Source organism: Pristiophorus japonicus, chromosome 8, assembly GCF_044704955.1.
Source record: "Pristiophorus japonicus isolate sPriJap1 chromosome 8, sPriJap1.hap1, whole genome shotgun sequence".
Classification (NCBI taxonomy): domain Eukaryota; kingdom Metazoa; phylum Chordata; class Chondrichthyes; family Pristiophoridae; genus Pristiophorus; species Pristiophorus japonicus.
The window spans coordinates 185686946-185714177 of record NC_091984.1 but is presented as its reverse complement, the minus strand read 5'-3'; the positions used below and the strand labels follow the sequence as shown (position 1 = coordinate 185714177).

At 44.5% G+C, this 27232-nt stretch overlaps 1 protein-coding gene across 3 annotated transcripts in view; it reads right to left on the bottom strand.

Annotated features, from left to right (window-relative positions):
- Nucleotides 1-27232, bottom strand: part of acads (acyl-CoA dehydrogenase short chain) — a 246413-nt gene that overhangs the window by 31669 nt on the left and 187512 nt on the right. For all 3 annotated transcript variants that reach the window (XM_070886307.1, XM_070886309.1, XM_070886308.1), the window contains one exon: nt 22475-22570. In XM_070886307.1, coding sequence (XP_070742408.1) covers nt 22475-22570 — 96 coding nt within the window. The remainder of the gene's footprint in view (nt 1-22474; nt 22571-27232) is intronic.

The following is a 27232-nucleotide window of genomic DNA, read 5'->3' as shown; positions in this document are numbered from 1 at the left end:
CACAGACTACAATATCCCTTGGAGCTGATGCTAGCAATGTACCAGAAAATCAACATACTTCTATAAATTAAAAATGTAAATTATAAACTGGAATGTAATGTGCAGCTTTTCAAGATTGTCACCACAATAAACTATGCCCTACTGTAATGTTGCCAAGTCCTGATTAACAGCACATACTCTGTACCACTCTAGTTGCCTACTATTACCTATGTACCATTAGTGCTTCAGTTTCTGATTCTGATTCAGCAGCATGCACAAGCACTCCACATTATCCAGAGGGAAAAATAATTTTTCATGCAGATTAATGTTCCGTTCTGATCTCTGAAGACTTTCACCTGTCTTTCTCTTTCATAGGCTGACTAACCTGTTGTGCATTTCATACATGCCAACCTTCAACGTTTCAAGGTGAGAGTCAGCAATTGGAGGGCCCAGTCAGCATGCTAGCATTTTCTGCCACAAAGCACTGCAACCAGGCCACCCTCTGCCCCTGTCCCCTCCCGAATCTGGCCGTTAATATGCCATACGGATCCTACTCCCCCTCTCTGCAAAATTCCCACTGTTAGCGGCCTGAATTTCCATCTCTACCGGTGGGAACTTTTGTGAGAACGGGGACTTCCGGCCTACAGTATAGAGAGGCAGGAATGGTGCCGAGAGAAGGAGCGGGACCAGTTTTTATTAGTACCGGACACAGGTAGGAACGGGCGGAGTGAGGAGGGGAAATGGAGGCGAAGGGAAGGAGACAGGATAAAAGGTGTCGCGAGTGGGGGAAGAATGTAAGGAAAGGGAATGGAGGAGACGGTATGCACGGCAAGGATAAGAGAAAGAACAGAATGTAGGCCGAGGAGAGGGGGCATAATGCATGGCAAGGGAAGGGGGCAGAATGCATGCCAACGGGAAGTGGTTGGGGAGGGGTGACTATGGGAATTGGATGGCAATGAAAGGGAGAGGGAAGAATAAATCAATGCCAATGAAGTGGGAGGTAAATTCATGACAATCCAGGGAAGAGGGTTGGAGAAGAGAGGCTCTCGCTTTTAATTTAAAAGTTAAAAATGTTTCAGGGGAGCACTCCCCCTGGAAATATACCACCAACTTTTGTCATCAACATGTGGATTTCCCTTTAAGGCTTTCATGAATGTCTTTTTTTCCTACATTACAAGTAAAGGAATGTAGCGTAAACCTACCATTTAAATTGCAAAAGTAGTGTAACACCTTGTTTCACTTGTCAGGACAGTTATTAGCTTTTTGGGAGCTTTTTCTAGGTTAGCGTGGATAATATTTCCGATGGTTATTCCTGATTTCCAACAATTACACCTTCCAGGTTGACACTTACTATAAGGGAGTGGTGCACTGTTGGAGGTGCCGTCTTTCGGATGACATGTTAAACCAAGCCTGCCTTCCCATGATACTATTAGAAGAGAAGGGGGTGGGGGGGCAGAAATTGCCATCCGCCAGAAACGGGTTGTACCTACCGTTTTTGTTGTGTTCTGACCGCTGCAATGGATGCGGCAGCCTATCCGGCGAAATTCAGCTCTTCGGTTTTTTTTTCGAGCCGGGTGGAAATTGGTCATGATGGGGACGGAAGTGGGGAGCGGGACGGAGTAACCGTCACTAGCGGGGCAGAAGTGGTGGCAGGACGGAATAGCCGAAGCTGTCACTCATCAGCACCGGGCTGGTGACGTCATTGCCACCCCCTTCTCTTCTAATAATATCATGGGAAGGCAGGCTTGGTTTAACATGTCATCCGAAAGACGGCACCTCCAACAGTGCACCACTCCCTTATAGTAAGTGTCACGACGTCTCTACCCTTCAGTTAAAGGGGAGGGCTGCTGCAAACTGCGTTTATTTTAATTAGGTCCACTGGACCATCAGGGAGGCGGCCCGGCCGAACCTGCGGGCATAATAGTTAGCCTGACCTGGCAGTCGGCCGACAAAGAAAAATAAGGCGGTGGCTGGGGCAGTGTGCTCTCCCGCCATTTCACACAGAGCGCACCGACAAAAAAAGCTGTCGGTCGGGGGCACCGGCCAGTGGCGGGGCAATTTTGGAAAAGGGATCCCCGGCAGACAGTAAGGGGTCGGCGCGTGCACACCGTAGCGGGAAAACGGGCAGAGCGGTCCCGGGCACACTCCAAACCTGAGGATGGGCTATTTCTGAAATGGCAGCCCCTCCACCGAGAGTCAGCAGCCATTCCACGCTGCCCTGTGGTCCCCGCTTTCCGGCGGTCAGAGGCCTTACTGAAAGGGGCAATTTTAGCCCCGGGGGAGTTCTCACGGAGTCCTAGCTAATATTTGCCCCTCAACCAACATCAAATTACCTGGTCATTTATTTCATTGGCATTTGTGCACAAATTGACTGTCGCATTTCCCTATGCTGCAAGAGTGGCTGTGAAACGCTTTGGGATGTCCTGAGGTCATGAAAAGTGCTGTATAAAATACAAGTTCTTTCATTTCTTTTTATCTCCAAGAGAATGCCTGTTTTATCAAAGACTTATTTACACAAGACAAATTATTTTTCTATATTTGTAATACCATCCCAGTATACAGCAATTAGCGATAAAGATGATGTAGATCTTATCTACAATTAACGCTCATCAGGACTGTGGCTGCATTTCTCTAATCCGCACGGGAAGGGTGATTGTAAATGGGGATTATATTTACCTACGATTTCTTTGTCCATAAACCCAAGTCACACGGAGCACAAGGTACTTTACATGCCATTAAAGACAATCAAGCCTTTGAAGAGGAAAGGTGCACTTACACTGACTACTGAAAATGGTGTGAATACACCCTAAGGCACAAATTGCATCTGACAGTGCACTGCAATAACAGTCCAGTATGGCAAATTTCACACAAATCTCTCACAGCTAATACCTGCAATCCCCATAATGGAGTTTTCTGATCTAATAAATAAAACGAGCTTGACAATCAACCTCCCAACCCCTCACAAAGCCAGACTATTAACAACAAAGCAGCAAAGTTACAGATTTAGATGTTTTCACCAATTAAATTCATTCTGGGTAGATAAAGCTTAGTTTGACCTTGAATCCCAATCGCAGCTTTAAAAGGAATTGACTTACTGCGAGCGAGTTATCTTCCTTGATCACATATAATCCAAATAACAATCAGGGAAGCTGAACTGCTCTGCTGCCAAGACATGCGACAGATAAGAAACTGTTGCCTTTCTAACCGAAATGCAATATTTTGCGACGTAGGATCTAATTCCAGGAAAACTTTTTATTGTAAAGATTCTTTAGAAATAACAGGAAAAAAATTAACTTTTCAGTAAACCCTTCCCCCCAATACATGTACAATAGCGTGGACTGTTTTAAATTAAATACTTTCACTATTATGAGTCAGTTATATCTTACAGTTATCATTGTAGGGCAATTTGGGTGTGGTCAGTGTCAGCCTTGGCTCAGTGGGTACCACTCCTGCTGCTGAGTCAGAAGGTTGTGGGTTCAAGTCCCACTCCAGAGACTTGAGCATGAAAATCTAGGCTAGTGCTCCAATACAGTACTGAGGGAGTGCCATCTTTTGGATGGGAGGTTAAGCCGAGGCCCCATCTGCCCTCTCAGGTAGATGTAAAAGATCCCATGGCACTATTTCGAAGAAGAGCAGGGGAGTTATCCCTGGTATCCTGGCCAATATTTATCCCTCAATCAACATAACAAAAATAGATTATCTGGTCATTATCACATTGCTGTGTGCAAATTGGCTGCCACGTTTCCTACATTACAACGGTGACTACACTCCAAAAGTATTTATTGGTTGTAAAGTGCGTTGGGCCATCTTGAGGTCGTGATGGGCGCTATATAAATATAAGTTCTTTCTTTCATGATAGAACTTTCAGATTGCAGTGGACCAGGTTTGTTCACAGGAACTGCTGTGAAATCTAAAACCAGTATTGTAGCCAAGACCCAGGCCGAGAATTTCCTTGGGCGGTAGAAGTGCGCAATTACAGCAATTGTGGATAATTGTTAACCCTCTGAAAAGGGTTTCTTAAAAATGGGAAATCCGACCCCAACCCGCCGCGAACGCACCTACTTGTGCTCAGACATAATTGATCGCCTGGGTTCAGCATATCGGGGAAAATCAGATGGCAAGAATGCTTCCCACTGAGCCATGGCTGACACATAGAATGATACAGCATGCGGCCCATCGTGCCTGTGCCGGTTATCGAATTAGACCCACACCCCTACTCTTTCCTCATAGAATTGCAAATTTTTACTTTTCAAATATATATCCAATTCCTGTTTGAAAGCTACTGTTGAATCTGCTTCCACAACCCTTTGCAGAAGGTTACAAGGAAAGCCCACTTGCTATAATCTGAAGACTGGAATTTACACAGAAAAAGACACCATCATCTTAGTATTGGCAGGATGGAACAGAACATTTACATAATTAAAAGAACCAAGATTTTTAGAATAGCTCACATCCATTTTAAAGGACCATATGCAAGTGAGGTACATGGTGCTTTAAGATTCATGACTATGGATGAAAACAACTGCTTAGTGTCGTTACAAGTCCATACAAAGGCGTCATTGATTGGAAAAGTGACTGAGGACACTGCATGTTGAGAAAAGCAGAGCCAAGTGGGAATGCTCTGTGTTGGAAGCATGAGTTGTTACTGTGCTTTTAAAGTGAGGCAGCAGTACAGTGACCACTCGCTAAAGAAAGTAATCTGCTCGTCTGCCCCATTTTCAGTCTTAAACCAAGCCCAAGACTAGGGAATTCATTCAATGGCTGATGCTGTATGGACTTTGAGTGTGGATCTTGGGATTTATCCCACTGAAGTTATCCCTGAATTTCAAAGTTGACTTGAATTGCATGTGGAAATGGGACTCGAACATTTGATTATTAAGGGCAAAAATCCAGCTTGTACATCTTGAGTCTATCCATAGAATCAGGATTGCATTTAATTTGAGCATTGCAATTTTTTAAACTGGCACAATAAAATTATGATAAGCAATTTGAAAAGGCTGAAAGTAAAGAACGCAAAAGAGCAGGCTTACTTTGAACTGCATTTGAATTGATTAAAGCATAGCTTTTGTGTAGTGCTTTATGTTGGTTTTGAGAATACATAAATATAGCAAAACAAAGTCACTTTAGTATTCAAACACAACTTTCAACAGCTATATAGCAGTGACTTTAGATGCAGGAATTCTAAAATGTTGTGCTCAATGCTTTTGATTTTTCATGGTTTTTGAGTTACAGAGTACTTAAGACCCAACAGGATTTCCAACCAGACAATGGGAGCAGCAGTGAAAAGATGGCATATGTTCTTATTAATCCTTTAAAATGTTATTGTGGGATTTAAACTGAATTTCATTAGAAAATAAAATGTTTGAAGAAAGAACTTGCATTTATAGGACAACCCAAAGTTCTTCAGCCAATGAAGTGTCCTCTTTAAACCCATAACTGCTGTAGGGGATCGGATTCTTCATTTATGCCAACTGCCTGTGTACTGCATTTTGGTGCCAGCAGAGTGTCCTATTGGGATCAGATCTGAAGCCCTGAAATTCCGGACTCCCCAGGTCCGTATAAGAGTGTGTACGGCCCCGGGAAGGCATCGGAAAAGCCGGTTTTTGGTGCATGCGCCGAAAACCGGCTTTTCCGATCTGTCAAGTTTCTGGCTTGACAGATGGCTGCATCTCAGGGAGAGGGACATTCCCACGGCAGACATTTTATTTGCCCATCTCTTGTCCTCCGAATGTCCTTCAAACTCTTGCGCCTGGTAAAAGCAGGCGCATAGCTTACTTTTACCAGCATAACAGTTTAAAAACATATCAAAAACATATAAAAATAAAATGTCAAAATATATATTTGTTAAAAACCCTGCCCTCTCAGATAATTTTATTTTAAACCATAATTAAAACTTTTTAACAAATTGGCAAATATTTTTTTTCAAAACATTTCAATCAACTTTAATTTCTATAATGTATTTATGTGAGTTTAAAAAAAAAATGTTTTATGTAGTGTTTGGGTGTGTTTCTCATTCATAGTAATAGGAGTTTTGGACTTACGAAACTCCTATTATTATGAATAAGAAAATACTTTACCATGATTGGGTGTCCAGACCCACATGACTCCTATGGATGTCCCAATGTGAACGCGCTCCATTGCGCAAGAAGAGGAGGCCTCAGGACCAGGATCTCTGATGAGCGTTCGACCAAAAGGTAAGTGTGCATCTTTTCTCCTCTTTTTAGTCGAATGCCCTCGGGAAGAAGAAACTGGGGTTTCTGCACCAGTATAAAATATGAAAATGTGCAGCAAAGCGCTGCTATCTAGACCATTCTTGGTAAGGATGGGCACTGGCTGCAGTACAAAAGCTACCTGTGCACAACACTATCGCAAAAGGCACATGTTTGAAGCTCGAAACAAACTCTGCCATCTAGCTGTACAATCATTCATACTAAGCTTCCTCGATGGGGTTAAGACCAAAAGGCATGATTTTCATTGTCAGGTGTAAGTCAACTCTAATTTGGTTTGCACTGTTTTTAGTCCTGCCTGAGTGACAAGTGCTAATAGCAATCAATTTTCTGGGCTAACCCATTCTCATAACTATTCACAACTCCCAGTGCAAACTCAGGTAGGCCGAGGGATGAAATCACTGGTAGCAGAGGAAAACTGCATGCAAGTCAAATTTGAAGGGATGGGGACAATTGACAGTGAGTGTCACAAGAAGGGGGACAAAAATTTAGAAAAAATCTGGAGAACATTAAAAGGCATCTTAAACCATCAGCAACCTTCACCAAGGCTCAAGAAGCAAGGGAGTAAGAAGTGGTAGATCACCCTGAAGGTAAAGTGACATCTAGGTGCAGACATGAGTCTGCAAACAAGTAACAGCACAATCCATCATCTGGACTCCTTTTTGCTGGCTGTTGAAGTCGAGGTGGTGCTATATGAGATGCTTGCAAGAAGAGTTTTCTTTGGTGCTATTCCAAAGCATCAGCCCATAGGTCAGCCTAGAAAGTGCAGGTATGTTTCAGGCCACAACTAACCATTACTATCCCTGCACATGTGCAAGCCCTACCTTGCATTGTAGCCACAGATGTCCTTGCACAGCTTGTCATTCACCCCTCTGCTGATTCAGCCCTTAAGAAGGCATGTTCCTATTGTTAATCCCAGGGTCCGCAGATGTGGCTAGGGGCATCTAGCCAGGTGTATCCAAACAGGCAGCAGTGACTGTTGATCACGCTGGGCACGCCTTCCTTGATGTAGTATCATGGCATGCTGTGATTGGGTTGCTACGGTATAACCTTCCAGCGTATGGGTTAGTTGGGTATTCCCATCTCACTATGATGCCACGAGAGCTCTGCTGATGCAGTCTCCTTTGGGAAGGAACGGCTCCAACAAGGTCTGCCAAAGTGAATTCTGCGACTTCTCTGCACATGTCGGGGTGTGGGTGCCAGCAGGATGGCACAAAGCAATTCTTGGGGAGTCTTAACCGACTGGCTTCCCTCTGTAGCATGACATCTCAAAGGATCCTTAGTGACAAACCCTCTGGTACCCTCATTTCAATGGAAATAAAAATCATATGGTTTCTGTAACGGGCGCCCGATCCATCCGAGTGGAAAGTTGAAATTGTATCCAAGTGAGTCACTGCTCCCCAAAATGCCAGACAAGCGCAGTATAGGGATGATTTTACTCTGTTCATCACATATTATATATGGCTGGGTTCAAAAATAGTTATCACTTAAAAAAATACCCATCCAAAATCCAGGAGATTGAGGGCTAGAAATCCATGGTCACCACGCTCATTTTGCAGGAATAAAATAGGCGACTAAGCTTCCAATATGGGAAGCGGCCGGAAGTGCGCCATCCGCCATATTGGTAAAGGTTGAGGTGGAGGTGCCCAGGATTGTCACACCTAAAACAAGCAATAGGCCCTTTACAATGCAAATAGGGGGCCTAACATCTGTTTCATCCCCTTCCGGAAACTGGGCTGCCCTGAATGCAGTGGGTGCTGGGCCAGCTGGATTCAGGATAACCATAACGACACATGACCAACCCATCCTGGTGCAGGCAGCATTCCGCCAGTAGGCTGTGCTATCTAATTTCAACTCCGTGAAATTCTGGTCTAGTTTTGAAAATGTTTCCAAGTGAGTATGCTGCAAAGAAATGTTGAGAAGTAGCGGTTTACTTTTATGTCTGTCTGCACTGCTACTAATTTGTGCTCAAATCCCATATGTGCCACTACTCAGTGAATGGGGAGAGAAAATGATTTTTTTAAACTTGATGAATACAGTCCTGACAAGTCTGCATAAAGCTCCTTGGAATTTTAGGACCTCCCTAAATTCTGTGTGAGGAAGCTCATGCAGCAACTGTGAAAGTTCCTGCTGTTCGAATGTTTCAGCAATTCTATAGAAAAGCCTTCAGATGGATGCCTTGCTATTATCTACAGTACATGCTGGTATGGACTGAAAAGCTCTTTACACAAAGAGGCCTCTGTAAAATTCAATGGCAGACTCATGGAAATACCAGAGACTTTACTTGACCAAGGTCTATAGATGACACAATGAGTTACAGTGGCGGCTCTGTTGAGTCAGAGCATCTTGCAGGAGGAACTTCTGTGAGTCAGACCAACAGACAAAGGTTGTGACAGCTTCTAATGAGAGAACAGGTAGGGAGGCGGGCAACGAAAGGGGTAATGTCTCTTTAACTAAAACAAGAGCAGGTGTTGGTGAGTGATTCACCATGCAGCTGTCTCCTGAGCACACAGCTGAGCCTGACAGAGGGACAATTATACAGGGGTATCGTACATACAGCTGTGTGTTGAAACTGGGCACACAGCCAGAGCAGATGGTTGTTCAAAGTTACATCTTAAGAAAAAGCCGTGAACAGAAGACAGTTACTTAGATCATTTTACATTTGCATGATGACTGACTTAATGAGTTATGGATAACTGTGCTTGCTCTGTGGCATACAAACTGTTTTGCTGGTGGCATAGGAAGTATTGTTGGCCCATGGCATCCAATTCTCTAACAGCTCCAGGAAGACGCTCCTACCCAGCAGCTTGTACATCGAATTTTGACTATCCAAGTTTCAGTGCAGTCCAAATCCGAATTAATCCAAGTGTTCAGCACCCTCTTAAACTTATTTTAGAATGTAGTAAAGATCCTTACTTTTCCACCGAACTGCAGTAATAAACTATTATATTGGAGTTTACATTAGATGATTTCACTGTGACTCTACACAAAGTTGAGAAATATTCATTTCTTTATTATCAGATTTAATCTGGTCTCGAGGAAATTGGTGTTCTAGCTATTAAATGCAGTTAATATTTTGCTGACAGTTCTCAAATTTAGAAATGCCTCAATATCTATTATATACACAGAGCCAAAGAAACTCATTATCTGTCACTCACAGAATCAGCCGATTAGCTTGCCGGCTGGTTTCCAGAATTAGGCAACAGTAGGTAAATGAAAACGGCCAATGCTTCCCCCGGCAATGTTTAGCTACCAGTTTATTGACTTGTTTTCAATATTTGGGGTGAAAGTCTGTTTACTTTGCTTTCCTCCCTATCTCTGTAACCTCCTCCGACCCTCCTCCATCGCTGCTCTCCTCCATTGCTGGCTGTGCCTTCAGCTGCCTAGGCTCTAAACTCTGCAATTAGCTCCCTTGGGGCTGGATTTTTGGCTTGTTGCTGCCTCTGTTTTCACCCTGGAGGGGCGGCAATGGAGGCGGTAAGCTCTTTGGGGCGGGTGGCCAGCTTCCAGCACCCCGCCAGGGTTTTCGGGGCCGGTTTTGGTGGGGTGCGGAGCCAGTGTGCAACGCCCCTGGTTGCGACACTGGCTCGATTTTTGGTTCCCGTCCAATCAGTAGCGCTCCGTAGAGCGCCCTGCTGAGACCGCCTGTGAGAGCGGGCGATCTGAGTTGTAGCGGCTGAAGTGAGGTAAGTAGTGTGGTTTTTATTCAAGTTTTTTTTCCTCCCTAGGTCTCTCTTAGAGCACTCCAAGGCCGGCTGTTTAGCTCGGAATTTTCGCATGCTCAGCCGGCCTAGCGCCCTAAGAGAGGCGCGCAACGCCTCCCTTAGCACTCAGCCCCACACTAAGGGCCCAGCTGCCGAATTTTGCTGACAGAGACGCAAACATTTCCCGGGCACAAACTTTACCACCCCGCCATCATTACCGCCCCGAAATTAGCAAAGCCGAAAATTCAGCCTCGATTTTTCTGTCTATTTCTGTCCTCCTTTAAGAAGCTTCTTTAAACTTACCTCTGTGACCCTCACCTATTCTAATATTTTGTTATGTGACTTGATGTTAAATCTTGTTTGATAATGCTCCTGTGAAGCACCTTGAGATGTTTTAATACGTTAAAAGCGCTATATAAATTAAAGTTGTTGCTGTTGCTGAAAGGATCCCAAGTAAAAATGATCCTGAAAATGCGTGCAATAGTTTACCTGGGATTGCATAATATTGATACCAGGTGCAATATGTGGGAAAGGGATATTAACATTCTGTTCCCCACTACTGACATCCTTCAAATCCCCAAAATGTCCCCACCTCTCTTCAAATCAAGTATTTCACATTTTCTCATATTGGAAACTCTCAAGTACTTTAGTATCCAAATTAAAGCTAAACACACATATGTGACCATCCAATTATTTGCCTTGAAATGGCCTTTACACTGGAGAGTCTAACCCATTTTCAAACAGAAATTTCTTATCTGAAGCCTGTCAACTGAAGGAGAAACAAACTGTCTCTGCCAGCAATGTGTGAACAATAATGGAATTTGCAGAAACAGCTTCCTTTCAATCTTGTTTTGCCACGTAACAACTTTCAAATTGATCGTTCATTTCCCTTCCAGCACTGAGCGTTCTGTTATTATTGTGAGCAGAGGCGATCAGTGGCAATTCTATACATGAAAAACACTGCAACATTCAGATTTTCCATTTTGTCAGATTGCTATAAAAATACATTTTCCGTGTGCTATATAATTGCAGGGGTGGTTCTGTGGAATGCAGCATTGCAGGTTGTTATTTCAGAAGGTTGTTATTTCAGAAGTAATAAATTAAATTTTTCTTTCAAACTATTCTCCCAGTTCACAAAATTACAGAAATATTACTATTTTTGTAAAAGTGAATAAATGATACTCAAAAGTGCTCTCTCCTCCAGGTATTATTGAGAACTCTGAGCTAAGAAAATACATCACGTCATGCTACACTTGTTTGATAGTCTTGCTTCTTATTATAACTGCCCTCAACTCTCTCACCTCCTCTGATGCTGGGGCAGGCCAGTACCTTGCCACAATTTGCCACATTTCATGCGTGAGCCTCACTAGTGAATGACAGCAGGGTATTCCACTGCACAGGGCCCCATAGTCAACCCCTATCCTGTCCTCACCCAAGGTCAATACACGAGCAATTTAAAGCAGAGATCAGGAGCAGGACCTCTGGTTGATTTTCCCTCTTTAAGACCGTGAAGCTAATTGTAGTTCCCCAACACTACACTGGCTCAGATCAGATACCTCAGCACAGAACAGGTATTGATAATCAGGAACTGTATGGTTCATTTCCACACCATGCCATCACGTAAGCTACCAGTGGACATGTGTACTGCCTAAACCTGGACAGTAAGTGTTGGGGACTATTTGACTGGAGGGGAGTATCAGGGCAGACCTTTATCATATGCACACCCACCATCCATATAGATGCACTTTCCAGCAAAGATCTCTGCACAGTGATTGGAGCAGGAACATTGGATGATATATTCTCCCTCTTTAATAGAAGGAAAGAAAGACTTATATTTTATGCAGCACCTTTCACGACCTCAGGACATAGAAACATAGAAAATAGGTGCAGGGGTAGGCCATTCGAGCCTGTACCACCATTCAATAAGAGCATGGCTGATCATTCGCCTCAGGACCCCTTTCCTGCTTTCTTTCCATACCCCTTGATCCCTTCAGCCGTCAGGGCCATATCTAACTCCCTCTTGAATATACCTAACGAACTGGCATCAACAACTCTCTACGGTAGAGAATTCCAGAGGTTAACAACTTTCTGAGTGAAGAAGTTTCTCCTCATCTCGGTCCTAAATGGCTTACCCCTTATCCTTAGACTGTGACCCCTGGTTCTGGACTTCCCCAACATCGGGAACATTCTTCCTGCATCTAACCTATCCAGTCCCGTCAGAATTTTATATGTTTCTATGAGATCCCCTCTCATTCTTCTAAACTCCAGTGAATACAGGCCCAGTTGATCCAGTCTCTCCTCATATGTCAGTCTCTCCATCCCGGGAATCAGTCTGGTGAACCTTCGCTGCACTCCCTCAATAGCAAGAACGTCCTTCCTCAGATTAGGGGACCAAAACGGAACACAATATTCCAGGTGAGGCCTCACCAGAGCCCTGTACAACTGCAATAAGACCTCGTTGCTCCTATACTCAAATCCCCTAGCTATGAAGGCCAACATGCCATTTGCCTTCTGTACCTGCATGCCAACTTTCAATGACTGATGTACCATGACACCCAGGTCTCGTTGCACCTCCCCTTTTCCTAATCTGCTGCCATTTAGATAATAATTTGCCTTCAGGTTTTTGCCACCAAAGTGGATAACCTCACATTTATCCACATTATACTGCATCTGCCATGCATTTGCCCACTCACCTAACCTGTCCAAGTCACCCTGCAGCCTCTTAGCATCCTCCTCACAGCTCACACCGCCACACAGCTTAGTGTCATCTGCAAACTTGGAGATATTACATTCAATTCCTTCATCTAAATCATTAATGTATATTGTAAATAGCTGGGGTCCCAGCACTGAGCCCTGCGGCACCCCACTAGTCACTGCCTGCCATTCTGAGAAGGACCCATTTATTCCGACTCTCTACTTCCTGTCTGCCAACCAGCTCTCTATCCACGTCAATACATTACCACCAATACCATATGCTTTAATTTTACACACCAATCTCTTGTGTGGGACCTTGTCAAAAGCCTTTTGAAAGTCCAAATACACCACATCCACTGGTTCTCCCTTGTCCACTCTACTAGTTACATCCTCAAAAAATTCTAGAAGATTTGTCAAGCATGATTTCCCTTTCATAAATCCATGCTGTCACTGTTTTCCAAATGCGCTGCTATTTCATCTTTATTAATTGATTCCAACATTTTCCCCACTACTGATGTCAGGCTAACCGGTCTATAATTACCCGTTTTCTCTCTCACTCCTTTTTTAAAAAGTGGTGTTACATTAGCTACCCTCCAGTCCATAGGAACTGATCCAGAGTCGATAGACTGTTGGAAAATGATCACCAATGCATCCACTATTTCTAGGGCCACTTCTTTAAGTACTCTGGGATGCAGACTATTAGGCCCTGGGGATTTATCGGCCTTCAATCCTATCAGTTTCCTGAACACAATTTCCTGACTAATAAGGACTTCCTTCATTACCTCCTTCTCGCTAGCGCCTCGGTCCCCTAGTATTTCTGGAAGGTTATATGTGTCTTCCTTCATGAAGACAGAACCAAAGTATTTGTTCAATTGGTCTGCCATTTCTTTGTTCCCCATTATAAATTCGCCTGATTCTGACTGCAAGGGACCTTTCACTAATCTTTTTCTCTGCACATACCTGTAGAAGCTTTTGCAGTCAGTTTTTATGTTCCCAGCAAGCTTCCTCTCATACTCTATTTTCCCCCTCCTAATTAAACCCTTTGGCCTCCTCTGCTGAATTCTAAATTTCTCCCAGTCCTCAGGTTTGCTGCTTTTTCTGGCCAACTTATATGCCTCTTCCCTGGATTTAACACTATCCCTAATTTCCCTTGTTAGCCATGGTTGAGCCACCTTCCCCGTTTTGTTTTTACTCCAGAAAGGGATGTACAATTGTTGAAGTTCATCCATGTGATCTTTAAATGGTTGCGATTGCCTATACACCATCAACCCTTTGAGTATCATTCGCCAATCTATTCTAGCCAATTCACGTCTCATACCATCGAAGTTACCTCAAAGCGCTTTACAACCAATTAAATACTTTTGAAGTGTAGTTACTGTTGTAATGTAGGAAACACAGCAGCCAATTTGCACACAAACAGCAATGAAATGAATGACCAGATACTCTGTTTTAGTGATGTTGATTGAGGGGTAAATATTGGCCAGGAGACTACGAGGACTTCCCTGCTCTTCGAATAGTGCCATGGGATCTTTTACGTCAACCTGAGAGAGCAGACGGAGCCTTGATTTAATGTCTCAACCGAAAGACAGCACTTCCGACACTGCAACACTCCCTCAGAACTGCATTGGGAGTGCCAGCCTAGAGTATATGCTCAATTCTCTGGAGGATAATTTTAAAAGCTCCACTGCCACCCCATTTGAGATCGGTAAATTTAGCATAGACCAGAGCAGGGATAAGAGTTGGACTTTTCTATACTGTACAACTCAATACCACACCAGGGGCTGCATGCAGAATCATAGACTTTTACAGCATATAAAAGGGGCATTTGTCCTGTTGTGCCTGTGCCAGCTCTTTTAAAGAGCTGTCCTACTTAGTCCCACACCTCAGCTTTTTTTCCATAACCCTGCAATTTAGTTCTCTTCAAATACACGTCCAATTGCCTTTTGAAAATTTCTATGCATTCTGATTCCACCAGATTATAAGAATCCTCTATGTGAAAAAAAATCTAATTCCCCCTCTAGTGCTTTTAACAATTATTTTAAATCTATAGTCTCTGGTTACTGACCTACTTGCCAGAGGAAACAGTTTCTCCCAACTTACTCTATCAAAACTCATCATTTTGAATACCTCAGTTAGCTCTCCTCTTCATTTTAGCTGCTCTGAGGAGAACAATTCTAGCTTCTCCAATCCCCCCACATAACTGAAGTCCCTCATCCCTGGTATCATCCTGGTAAACATCCTCGGCAACCTCTCCAAGGCCTTGATATCCTTACTAAAGTGTGGTACCCAGAATTGTACACAATACTCCAGCTGAGGTCTAACTAATGATTTGTAAAATTTTTGCATGACTTCCTTATTTTTGAATTCAATGTCCCTAATTACAAAGCCAAGTATCCCATACTATTTCTTAACTGCCTTATCAACTTGCCACCATTAAAGGTTGGCAAATATGCACCCCAGGTCTCTCTGCACTTGCACTCCCCTCAAATAGTATCAGTCAGATTATATGGCCACTCCATTTTGTTTCTCCCAAAGTGCATCACTTCACACATCCGCACTAAATTGCACCTGCCATGTCTCTGCCCATTTAACCTGTCTGTCTGCATCCTTCTGAAGTCTGCTATTATCTTGCTCATTATGTACTACTTTGCCAAGTTTTATATCACCGGAAACTTTTAAATTGTACTCACTATACCCAAGTCCAGGTCATTTACGTATAACAAAAAAAGCAATTTTCTTCTTTTTAGGCAGTCCCCCGGAGTCGAGGATGACTTGCTTCCACACTAATACGAGTTTTAAGGTGACGGATGAGTCCGATGCGGGATCTACATTGGTGGAGCAGGTGGTGGTTGAAGGGACAGATGGGTGGGGTGCTTGGTTTGTCATATGCTCCTTCAGCTGTTTGTACTTGGCTTCCGCTTGCTCCCGACGAAGAGACTCAAAGTGTTGGGAGCCTTCCTGGATGCTTCTCCTTCACTTTGAGCAGTCTTGGTCCAGGGAGCCCCAAGAGTCGGTGGAGGTTACATTTTTTCAGGGAGGCTTTGAGGGTGTCTTTGAAGCGTTTTCTCTGCCCTCCTGGAGCTCGGAGTAGAGTGCTTGCTTCGGGAGTCTTGAATCAAGCATGTGGACAATTTGGAATGTTGGCCTTTATTACAAGGGGGATGGAGTATAAAAGCAGAGAAATCCTGCTACAATTGTACAGGGTATTGGTGAGGCCACACCTGGAGTACTGCGTATAGTTTTGGTCTCCATATTTAAGGAAGGATATACTTGCATTGAAGGCTGCTCAGAGAAGGTTCACTTGGAGATGAGGGGTTGACTTATGAAGATAGGTTGAGTAGGTTGGGCCTATACTCATAAGAACATAAGAACATAAGAATTAGGAACAGGAGTAGGCCATCTAGCCCCTCGAGCCTGCTCCGCCACTCAACAAGATCATGGCTGATCTGGCCGTGGACTCAGCTCCACTTACCCACCCGCTCCCCATAACCCTTAATTCCCTTATTGGTTAAAAATCTATCTATCTGTGATTTGAATACATTCAATGAGCTAGCCATGGGCAGAGAATTCCACAGATTCACAACCCTCTGGGAGAAGAAATTCCTTCTCAACTCAGATTTAAATTGGCTCCCCCATATTTTGAGGCTGTGCCCCCTAGTTCTAGTCTCCCCGACCAGTGGAAACAACCTCTCTGCCTCTATCTTGTCTATCACTTTCATTATTTTAAATGTTTCTATAAGATCACCCCTCATCCTTCTGAACTCCAACGAGTAAAGACTCAGTCTACTCAATCTATCATCATAAGGTAACCCCCTCATCTCCGGAATCAACCTAGTGAATCGTCTCTGTACCCCCTCCAAAGCTAGTATATCCTTCCTTAAGTAAGGTGACCAAAACTGCACGCAGTACTCCAGGTGCAGCCTCACGAATACCCTGTACAGTTGCAGCAGGACCTCCCTGCTTTAGTACTCCATCCCTCTCGCAATGAAGGCCAACATTCCATTTGCCTTACTCATTGGAGTTCAGAAGAATGAGAAGTGATCTTATTGAAACTTGTAAGATAATGAGGGTGCTTGACAAGGTGGATGCAGAAAGGATATTTCCACTCATAGGGGAAACTAAAACTAGAGGACATAGCCTCAGAATAGGGGCCGCCCATTTAAAACTCAGATGAGGAGAAATTTCTCCTCTCAGAGGGTTGTAAATCTATGGAATTCTCTGCCCCAGAGAGCTGTGGAGGCTGGGTCATTGAATATATTTAAGGCGGAGATAGGCAGATTTTTGAGCGATAAGGGAATAAAGGATTATGGGGAGCGGGCAGGGAAGTGGAGCTGAGTCCATGATCAGATCAGCCATGATCTTACTAAATGCAGAGCAGGCTCGAGGGGCCAAATGGCCTACTCCTGCTCCTATTTCTTATGTTCTTATGTGGCCTGCCCATCGGAGCTAGTTGAGCGTGATCAATGCCTCCATGCTGGGGATGTTGGCCTGAGAGTACGCCGACGTTGGTACGTCTATCCTGCCAATGGATTTGCAGAGGCAGCGTTGGTGGTACTTCTCCAGTGCTTTGAGGTGCCTACTGTACATTGTCCATGTCTCAGAAGCATATAGGAGGGCGGGTATCACTACTGCTCTGCAGACCATCAGCTTGGTGCCGGGTTTGAAATCTTGGTCTTCAAACACTCTCTTCCTCAGGCGACCGAAGGCTGCACTGACACACTGACGGCAGTGTGGGATGTCGTCATCGATGTCTGTCCTCGCTGACAGAAGGCTCCCAAGGTATGGAAAGTGGTCCTCGCTGTCCAAGACCTCGTCATGGATCTTGATAATCGGGGGGGGGGGGGGGGGGGGGAGGAGGGCAGTACTATGTGGCTGGGGCATGTTGGTAGAGAACCTTTGTCTTATGGATATTTAATGTAAGGCCCAGTCTCTCGTATGCTTCAGTGAAAGTGTCAACGATGGTTTGGAGTTTGGCCTCCGAGTGCGAACAAATGCAAGCGTCATCTGCATACTTTAATTCAATGACAGAGGTTGAAATAACCTTGGATCTGGACTGGAGGAGACGGAGGTTGAACAATTTCCTGTTCATCCTGTAGATTAGCTCCACTCCAGCGGGGAGTTTGTTAAAGGTGAGATGAAGCACTGCAGTGAGAAAGATTGAGAAGAGCGTTAGTACGATGACACAGCCTTGCTTGACCCCGGTCTGCACTTGTATCTGTTGGTAAGGATCACGGCTTGCATGTCATCGTGAAGCAAGCGGAGGATGGTGACAAGTTTTTGAGGACAGACAAATTTGAGTAGGACACTCCATAATCCCTGACGGTTGACAGAGTCGAAGGCCTTTGTGAGGGCAAAGCAGGCGATGTACAGAGGTTGGTGCTGCTCCCTACATTTGTCTTGGATTGATTGCACGGTAAAGATCATGTCCGTTGTGCCTCTCAGTGGGCGAAATCCCCATTGCAACTCTGGGAGGAGCTCTTCAGCCACTGGGAAGAGACGATTGAGGACGATTCTTGCGATAATTTTCCCTGTGACAGACAGCAGGGAAACTCCTCTGTGATTACCGCAATCGGACTTGTCACCTTTCTTGAAGATGGTCATGCTTACGGCGTCTCTGAAATCCCCTGGCATGCTCTCCTCCTTCCAGATGAGAGATGAGGTCATGGATTCAATGGTCCTCATACCGACCCCTGGGGAACCCCACTGCATACTTCTCTTCAGTCAGAAAAACATCCGTTAGCTGCTACTCTCTGTCTCTGATCCTTTAACCAATTACGGACCCAAGCTATCACTGTCCCTTTAATATCATGTTCTGTTTTCCAAATACGTGTGTTATATGGTACTTTATTAAATGCCTTTTTAAAGTCCATATGTACAACATCTACTGCACTATCTTCATCAACCCACTCTGTTACTTCATCAAAGAACTCAATCAGGTTAGTCAGACACGATTTGCCTTTAACAAATTCGTGCTAGCTGTCCCTTATTAACCCATGCTTCTCCAAGTGAGAACTAACTTTGTCCTTGACAATGGTCTCTAGTAGTTTTCCCACCACTGACGTGACGTTAGACTGATTGGCCTGTAGTTACCAGGTTGTTCCGGCTCCCTTTTTTTTTTGAACAGGGGTGTAACATTTCCAATCCTCTGGCACCACCAAAGAGAATTGAAAGATTATGGTCTGAGCTTCTATTGTCTCCACCCCTAGCTTCCCCCAGCAAATTAGGAGGCATCCTATCGAGACCGGGTGATTTGTGAACTTTGAGTGATGCCAATCCATTTACCACCTCCTTTCTATCTACTGTTATCCTATCCAATATCTCTGCTCCCTCCTCCTTCACTGCAACATTAAATTCATCCTCTTCTTTTGTGAAGACAGATCAGATGCAAAGTACTCATTCAGTACATCAGTGCTACCTCTGCCTCCACAAGATTTCCTTTTTAGTCCTTAATTGGCCCACCACTCCTTTAACAATTCCTTCATACTCACCGAGCCAGTGGGAGAAGCTGGAGAACCACATTTGACTTTCTCAGGAGAGCATTTGATTGCTCAACAGTTACTTGAGTAAAATTTACCATCAGTAATTGTTACATTAACATAACCAAGATCACCGGAGCCCAAAAAGTGTATCTCACCCACAGAAGGTAAATGAATAAGTTCAGTGTGTTGGACTGTTGGGGTTTGGGGTATCAATTTTAATATTAGTTTGTTGATGATACAAAGATGGGAGGAAAAGCAATGTGTGAGGAGCACACAGAAAATCTGCAAAAGGACATAGACAGGCTAAGTGAGTGGGCAAAAAATTGGCAGATGGAGTATAATGTGGGAAAGTGTGAGGTCATGCACTTTGGCAGAAAAAAAATCAAAGAACAAGTTATTATTTAAATGGATAAAGATCGCAAAGTACTGCAGTACAGTGGGACCTGGGGGTACTTGTGCATGAAACACAAATGGTTAGGATGCAACTACAGCAAGTGATCAGGAAGACCAATGGAATCTTGGCCTTTATTGCAAAGGGGATGGAATATAAAAGAAGGGAAGTCTTGCTACTGGTATTGGTGAGGCCACACCTGGAATATTGCGTGCAGTTTTGGTTTCCACATTTACGAAAGGATATACTTGCTTTGGAGGCAGTTCATAGAAACATAGAAACATAGAAAATAGGTGCAGGAGTAGGCCATTCGGCCCTTCTAGCCTGCACCGCCATTCAATGAGTTCATGGCTGAACATGCAACTTCAGTACCCCATTCCTGCTTTCTCGCCATACCCCTTGATCCCCCGAGTAGTAAGGACTTCATCTAACTCCTTTTTGAATATATTTAGTGAATTGGCCTCAACAACTTTCTGTGGTAGAGAATTCCACAGGTTCACCACTCTCTGGTTGAAGAAATTCCTCCTCATCTCGGTCCTAAATGGCTTACCCCTTATCCTTAGACTGTGTCCCCTGGTTCTGGACTTCCCCAACATTGGGAACATTCTTCCTGCATCTAACCTGTCTAACCCCGTCAGAATTTTAAACGTTTCTATGAGGTCCCCTCTCATTCTTCTGAACTCCAGTGAATACAAGCCCAGTTGATCCAGTCTTTCTTGATAGGTCAGTCCCGCCATCCCGGGAATCAGTCTGGTGAACCTTCGCTGCACTCCCTCAATAGCAAGAATGTCCTTCCTCAGGTTAGGAGACCAAAACTGTACACAATACTCCAGGTGTGGCCTCACCAAGGCCCTGTACAACTGTAGTAACACCTCCCTGCCCCTGTAATCAATTCCCCTCGCTATGAAGGCCAACATGCCATTTGCTTTCTTAACCGCCTGCAGTACCTGCATGCCAACCTTCAATGACTGATGTACCATGACACTCAGGTCTCTGTGCACCTCCCCTTTTCCTAATCTGTCACCATTCAGATAATAGTCTGTCTCTCTGTTTTTACCACCAAAATGGATAACCTCACATTTATCCACATTATACTTCATCTGCCATGCATTTGTCCACTCACCTAACCTATCCAAGTCGCTCTGCAGCCTCATAGCATCCTCCTCGCAGCTCACACTGCCACCCAACTTAGTGTAATCCAAAAATTTGGAGATACTACATTTAATCCCCTCGTCTAAATCATTAATGTACAGTGTAAACAGCTGGGGCCCCAGCACAGAACCTTGCGGTACCCCACTAGTCACTGCCTGCCATTCTGAAAAGTCCCCATTTACTCCTAATCTTTGCTTCCTGTCTGACAACCAGTTCTCAATCCATGTCAGCACACTACCCCCAATCCCATGTGCTTTAACTTTGCACATTAATCTCTTGTGTGGGACCTTGTCGAAAGCCTTCTGAAAGTCCAAATACACCACATCAACTGGTTCTCCCTTGTCCACTCTACTGGAAACATCCTCAAAAAATTCCAGAAGATTTGTCAAGCATGATTTCCCTTTCACAAATCCATGCTGACTTGGACCTATCATATCACCTCTCTCCAAATGCACTGCTATGACATCCTTAATAATTGATTCCATCATTTTACCCACTACCGATGTCAGGCTGACCGGTCTATAATTCCCTGTTATCTCTCTCCCTCCTTTTTTAAAAAGTGGGGTTACATTGGCTACCCTCCACTCCATAGGAACTGATCCAGAGTCAATGGAATGTTGGAAAATGACTGTCAATGCATCCACTATTTCCAAGGCCACCTCCTTAAGTACTCTGGGATGCAGTCCATCAGGCCCTGGGGATTTATCAGCTTTCAATCCCATCAATTTCCCCAACACAATTTCCTGATTAATAAGGATTTCCCTCAGTTCCTCCTCCTTACTAGACCCCTTTTATATCCGGAAGGGGTTGTTTGTGTCCTCCTTAGTGAATACCGAACCAAAGTACTTGTTCAATTGGTCCGCCATTTTTTTGTTCCCCGTTATGACTTCCCCTGATTCTAACTGCAGGGGACCTACGTTTGTCTTTACTAACCTTTTTCTCTTTACATAGAAGGTTCACTAGGTTGATTCCAGAGATGAGGGGGTTGACCTATGAGGAAAGGTTGAGTAGGTTGGGCCTCTACTCATTGGAATTCAGAAGATTAAGAGATGATCTTATCGAAACGTATAAGATTATGAGAGGGCTTGACAAGGTGGATGCTGAGAGGATGTTTCCACTGATGGGGGAGACTAGAACTAGAGGGCATAATCTTACAATAAGGGGCTGCCAATTTAAAACTGAGACGAGGAGAAATTTATTTTCTCAGAGGGTTGTAAATCTGTGGAATTCGCTGCCTCAGAGAGCTGTGGAAGCTGGGACAGTGAATAAATTTAAGACAGAGATAGACAGTTTCTTAACCGATAATGAAATAAGAGGTTATGGGGAGTGGGCGGGGAAGTGGACCTGGAAGCGGATCAGCCAAGATCGTATTAAATGGAGGAGCAGGCTCGAGGGGCCATATGGCCTACTCCTGCTCCTATTTTTTATATTCTTATTACTGCCAACAACATTGTCAGTGAATTAAATATATGCTTTTTTATTTTGTTTATCTTAGAAGCTTTCTTTGATGCAGCCTAATCTTTTACCTTAGAGCATAGGTAAATGTGTACTGGCTCCTGCGGGACTTCTGTTACATAATCAAATGGATAAAGTGGTATCTGCCCCTTGCTCCATCTGCCAAGATCAGCTTAATGCTTAACAAGTGCTCTGGGGACAATTGACTGCGGGTTCAGACCTGCAGCAGCAGTGCAAAGGAAATTATCTATCAAAGATATTTAATAGACATTTCTGTCCTAACATTTTACAAGCGTACAGCAGTGAAAATAGACAGGGACATACCTCAAAGAGAAATCGATTTCAAACATCAGAGCTGTATCTAGATATAGATATGAAAGACTCCTGTATTACCTTTATGTATGATTTTCCATTGTCCTTCAGCATAGCTGCTCTCCAGGTCAACAAGCGAGCGCTCTCCAGTGCCAAGCCCATGTCAGCCAGTTTGAACTATAAACAAACAAAATTGATGTCATTAGCACTAATTCTTTCAAGTTTTTTTTACCAAAAGGTATACATTGTAGTTTGATCTGGTAACTTTGGTAGTTTAGTGCTGGATTCCCACATTGGGAATGGGCTCAAGGATGGAATTCCAATTGTGATTATCATTGGGATGAGTTACAAGGGCTGACAGATGAAATGGCTAACAGAACTGGGGGAAATTCTGAATGTAGTATCATTGTAGTATGATGCAGCACATAAAATCATAGATATTTACGGTTCAGAAGGAGGCCATTCGGCCCATTGTGTTTGTGCCAGCCGAAAAAGAGCTAGCCAGTCAGTCTAAACCCACTTTCCTGCTCTTGGTCCGTAGCCCTGTAGGTTACGGCACTTCAAGTGCACATATAATGGGCCTAAAATTCCGTCCTCACTGGGTCCGTATGAAGTGCGCACAGACCCGGCGAGGCCTCGCAAAAGCCGGTTTTCGGGGCGCAAATGCGCATGCGCCGAAAAACAGCTTTTCCGATCTGTCAAAGATTTCTCTTGACAGATCCTCCACATCCCCAGGAGAAGGACATCCGCGCAGCAGAGATTGGGCTGTTTACCCAATTCATGCCCAGCGAATCTCCCTCAAACTTTTACGCCTGGTGAAAGAAGGCGCATAGCCTACTATTACCAACATAAGAGTTTTAAAACATATAAAAATGAAATTTAAACACACATTTTTATAGTAAAAACCCTGTCCATTAAGGTAAGTTTATTTTGAGCACTATTGAAACACATTAAAAAAAAATTCCCCAAAATATATTTTTTCTAAAACATTTAATTACATTTAATTTCAATTCATTTTAAATATGTGAGGTGTTTTAGTTATTTATTATGCTGTGTTTGGGTGATTTAGGGGTTTTTCTCATTGATAATTATTTCCCCATTATTATCAATGAGAATACAGCATCGTGATTGGTGGTCCAGGCCCTTGTGACTCCAGCTTGGACTTACGTACCTCGAAGACATGTCCCCATGCGCTGCGCAGCGAATCTAGGCCTCCGACCGGGATCTTGCGTTTCTCCGGGACCAAAAGGTAGATTCGCAGATTCAGAGGCGTTCGTATGAAGGAAGCCTCCAAACTCAATGTTAGGCCCAGTACTTTTTTAATGCGATGAGGGATTCGCATTCAGGCAGTGAGTTCCAGACCTCTGCTACTCTGAGTATAAAAGGTTCTCCTTAACTCCCCTCTAATCCTTCGGCCCACTGTGCCTCTTCCAGCTCTTTGGTAGAGCTATTCAATTAGTCCCACTCCCTGCTCTTTCCCCATAACCTTGTAAATGTTTTCCCTTCAAATATTTATCCAATTTTTGAAAGTTACTATTGAATTTGCTTCCAACACCCCTTCAGGGAGCAAATTCAAGATTACAACAACTCAATGTGTAAAACAATGTTTCCACATGTCACCTTTGGGTTTTTTTGCCAATTATCGTAAATTTGTGTCCTCTGATTACCGACTCTTCTGCCACTGGAAACAGTGTCACCTTATTTATTCTATCAAAACCATTTATGATTTTGAACACCTCCATCAAATCTCTTCGTAACCTTCTCTGCTCTAAGCTCTTCCAGTCTCTCCACATAACTGAAGTCTCTCAGCCCTGGTACCATTCTAGTAAATCTCTTCTGCACCCTCTCTAAGGCCTAGACATCCTCTCTAAAGTATTGAACACAATACTCCAGCTGAGGCCCAACCAGTGTTTTATAAAGGTTTAGCATAACTTTCTTGCTCTTGTACTCGATGCCTCTATTGATAAAGCCCAGGATCCCATTTGCTTTTTTAGCAGCCTTCTCAACTTCTCCTGCCACTTTCAAAGATTTGTGTACATACATCCCCAGGTCTCTGAACCTGCACCTCCTTTAAAATGGTACCATTTAATTTATATTGCCTTTCCTCATTCTTTCTACCAAAATGTATAATTTCACACTCCCCTGCGTTAAATTTAATTTGCCATGTGTCTGCCCCTTTCAGCAGTCTGTCTACGTCCTCCTGAAATCTGTTACTATCCTCCCCATTGTTTACTACTTTTCCAAATTTTGTGTCATCTGCAAACTTTGAAATTGTAGAGCGGAGCAGGTTGGTCAGCAGCTAGACAGCAGTCCAATCTAAACCTTTGCCATTGTTCTGAAGGAGAAGACACGCCAATACTGGAAGAGTAACAGAAATGTAAATCTATTATTTTTAGGATGTGTTTATTTGTGCTGCAAACATGGCCACCATGCTCCACCCTTTGATTGGTCCCCTTGGAGGATAAGCCACACCCTGAAGTTTCACAGGAATGTGTAACTGGAACCGCCCATCCCAAGGTCTCATTGACTTTGCAAATTGTAACTTGATGACAGAGGACAGAGGTCCCCAGAAGACAGCAAGGGCCAGCCAAAGTGCCTTACCCCAGCACAAGTGCTTCCTCTCCCTCCACCCCACCATAGATGGGGCAGGCATTGTGTGCGGATTATTAACAGGTTTATTGGATATGAAGTGAATAGTGACAGTGTCGTGACTTCTGGATATCATCCATTCCAACAATGTCCCTTATAGGGGGTTGGAAGAACATGATCTGTCTTCCCTGAGTTCCCTCTCTCCCCTCCGATCCCTCCCCACCCGTGTCTCGCCCGCCCCCCCCACCTCACCCACACCACCGCTCATGTCTCTCTCTCCCCCAGCCTCTCTCTCTCTCCCTCAGCCTCTCTCTCTCTCTCTCTCTCTCTCCCTCAGCCTCTCTCTCTCTCTCTCTCACTCCCACCAGTCTCTCTCTCTCTCTCGCTCTCTCTCCCTCCCCCCCGGTCTCTCTCTCTCACCCCAACGGTCTCTCTCTCTCTCGCTCTCTCTCTCTCACCCCAATGGTCTCTCTATCTCTCTCTCTCCCCGGTCTCTCTTTCTCTCTAAGGGAAATCATGCTTGACAAATCTTCTGGAATTTTTTGAAGATGTAACTAGTAGAGTGGACAAGGGAGAACCAGTGGGTGTGGTGTATTTGGACTTTCAAAAGGCTTTTGACAAGGTCCCACACAAGAGATTGGTGTGCAAAATCAAAGTACATGGTATTGGGGGTAATGTACTGAGGTGGATAGAGAACTGGTTGGCAGACAGGAAGCAGAGAGTCGGGATAAACGGGTCCTTTTCAGAATGGCAGGCAGTGACTAGTGGAGTACCGCAGGGCTCAGTGCTGGAACTCCAGCTCTTTACAATATACATTAATGATTTAGATGAAGGAATTGAGTGTAATATCTCCAAGTTTGTAGACGATACTAAGCTGGGTGGCAGTGTGAGCTGTGAGGAGGACGCTAAAAGGCTGCAAGGTGACATGGACAGGTTAGGTGAGTGGGCAAATGCATTGCAGGCAGTATAATGTGGATAAATGTGAGGTTATCCACTTTGGGGGCAAAAACACAAAGGCAGAATATTATTTGAATGGCGACAGATTAGGAAAGGGGGCGGTGCAACGAGACCTGGGTGTCATGGTTCATCAGTCATTGAATGTTGGCATGCAGGTACAGCAGGCAGTGAAGAAGGCAAATGATATGTTGGCCTTCATAGCTAGGGGATTTAAATATAGGAGCAGGGAGGTCTTACTGCAGTTGTACAGGGCCTTGGTGAGGCCTCACCTGAAATATTGTGTTCAGTTTGGTCTCGTAATCTGAGGAAGGACATTCTTGTTATTGAGGGAGTGCAGCGAAGGTTCACCAGGCTGATTCCCGGGATGGCGGGACTGACATATGAGGAGAGACTGGATCAACTGAGCCTTTATACACTGGAGTTTAGAAGGCTGAGAGGGGATCTCATAGAAACTTACAAGATTCTGACGGGACGGGACAGGTTAGATGCGGGAAGAATGTTCCCGATGATGGGACACAGGGGACACAGTCTTCGGATAAGGGGTAGGCAATTTAGGACTGAGATGAGGAGAAACTTCTTCACTCAGAGAGTTGTTATCGTGTAGAATTCCCTACCGCAGAGAGTTGTTGATACCAGTTCACTGGATATATTCAAGAGGGAGTTAGATATGGCCCTTGCGGCTAAAGGGATCAAGGGGTATGGAGAGAAAGCAGGAAAGGGGTACTGAGGGAAAGATCAGCCATGATCTTATTGAATTGGTGGTGCAGGCTCGAAGGGCCGAATGACCTACTCCTACACCTATTTTCTATGTTTCTATCCCCCTGGTCTCTCTCTCTCTCCCCCCGGTCTCTCTCTGTCTCTCTCTCCCCCTCCACCGGTCTCTCTCTCTCACTCCCTATCTCCCCCCAGTCTCTCTCTCCCCCCTGGTCTCTCTCTCTCTCTCTAACCCCCCCCCCCTCGGTCTCTCTCTCTCTCTCTCCCACCACCCGGTCTCTCTCTCCCCCCACCCCCACCTCGGTCTCTCTCTCCCCTCCACCTCCCAGTCTCTCTCTCTCTCGCTCTCTCTCTCCCCCTGGTCTCTTTCTCTCTCTCTCTCTCTCTCCCCCTGGTCTCTCTCTCTCTCTCTCTCTCTACCCCCGGTCTCTCTCTCTCTCTTCTCCCCCCGGTCTCTCTCTCTCTCTCTCTCTCTCTCTCTCTCTCTCCGGTCTCTCTCTCTCTCTCCCCCCCTGTCTCGCTCTCTCTCTCTCTCCCCCTGTCTCTCTCTCTCCCCCCCGTCCTCGTCTCTCTCTCTCC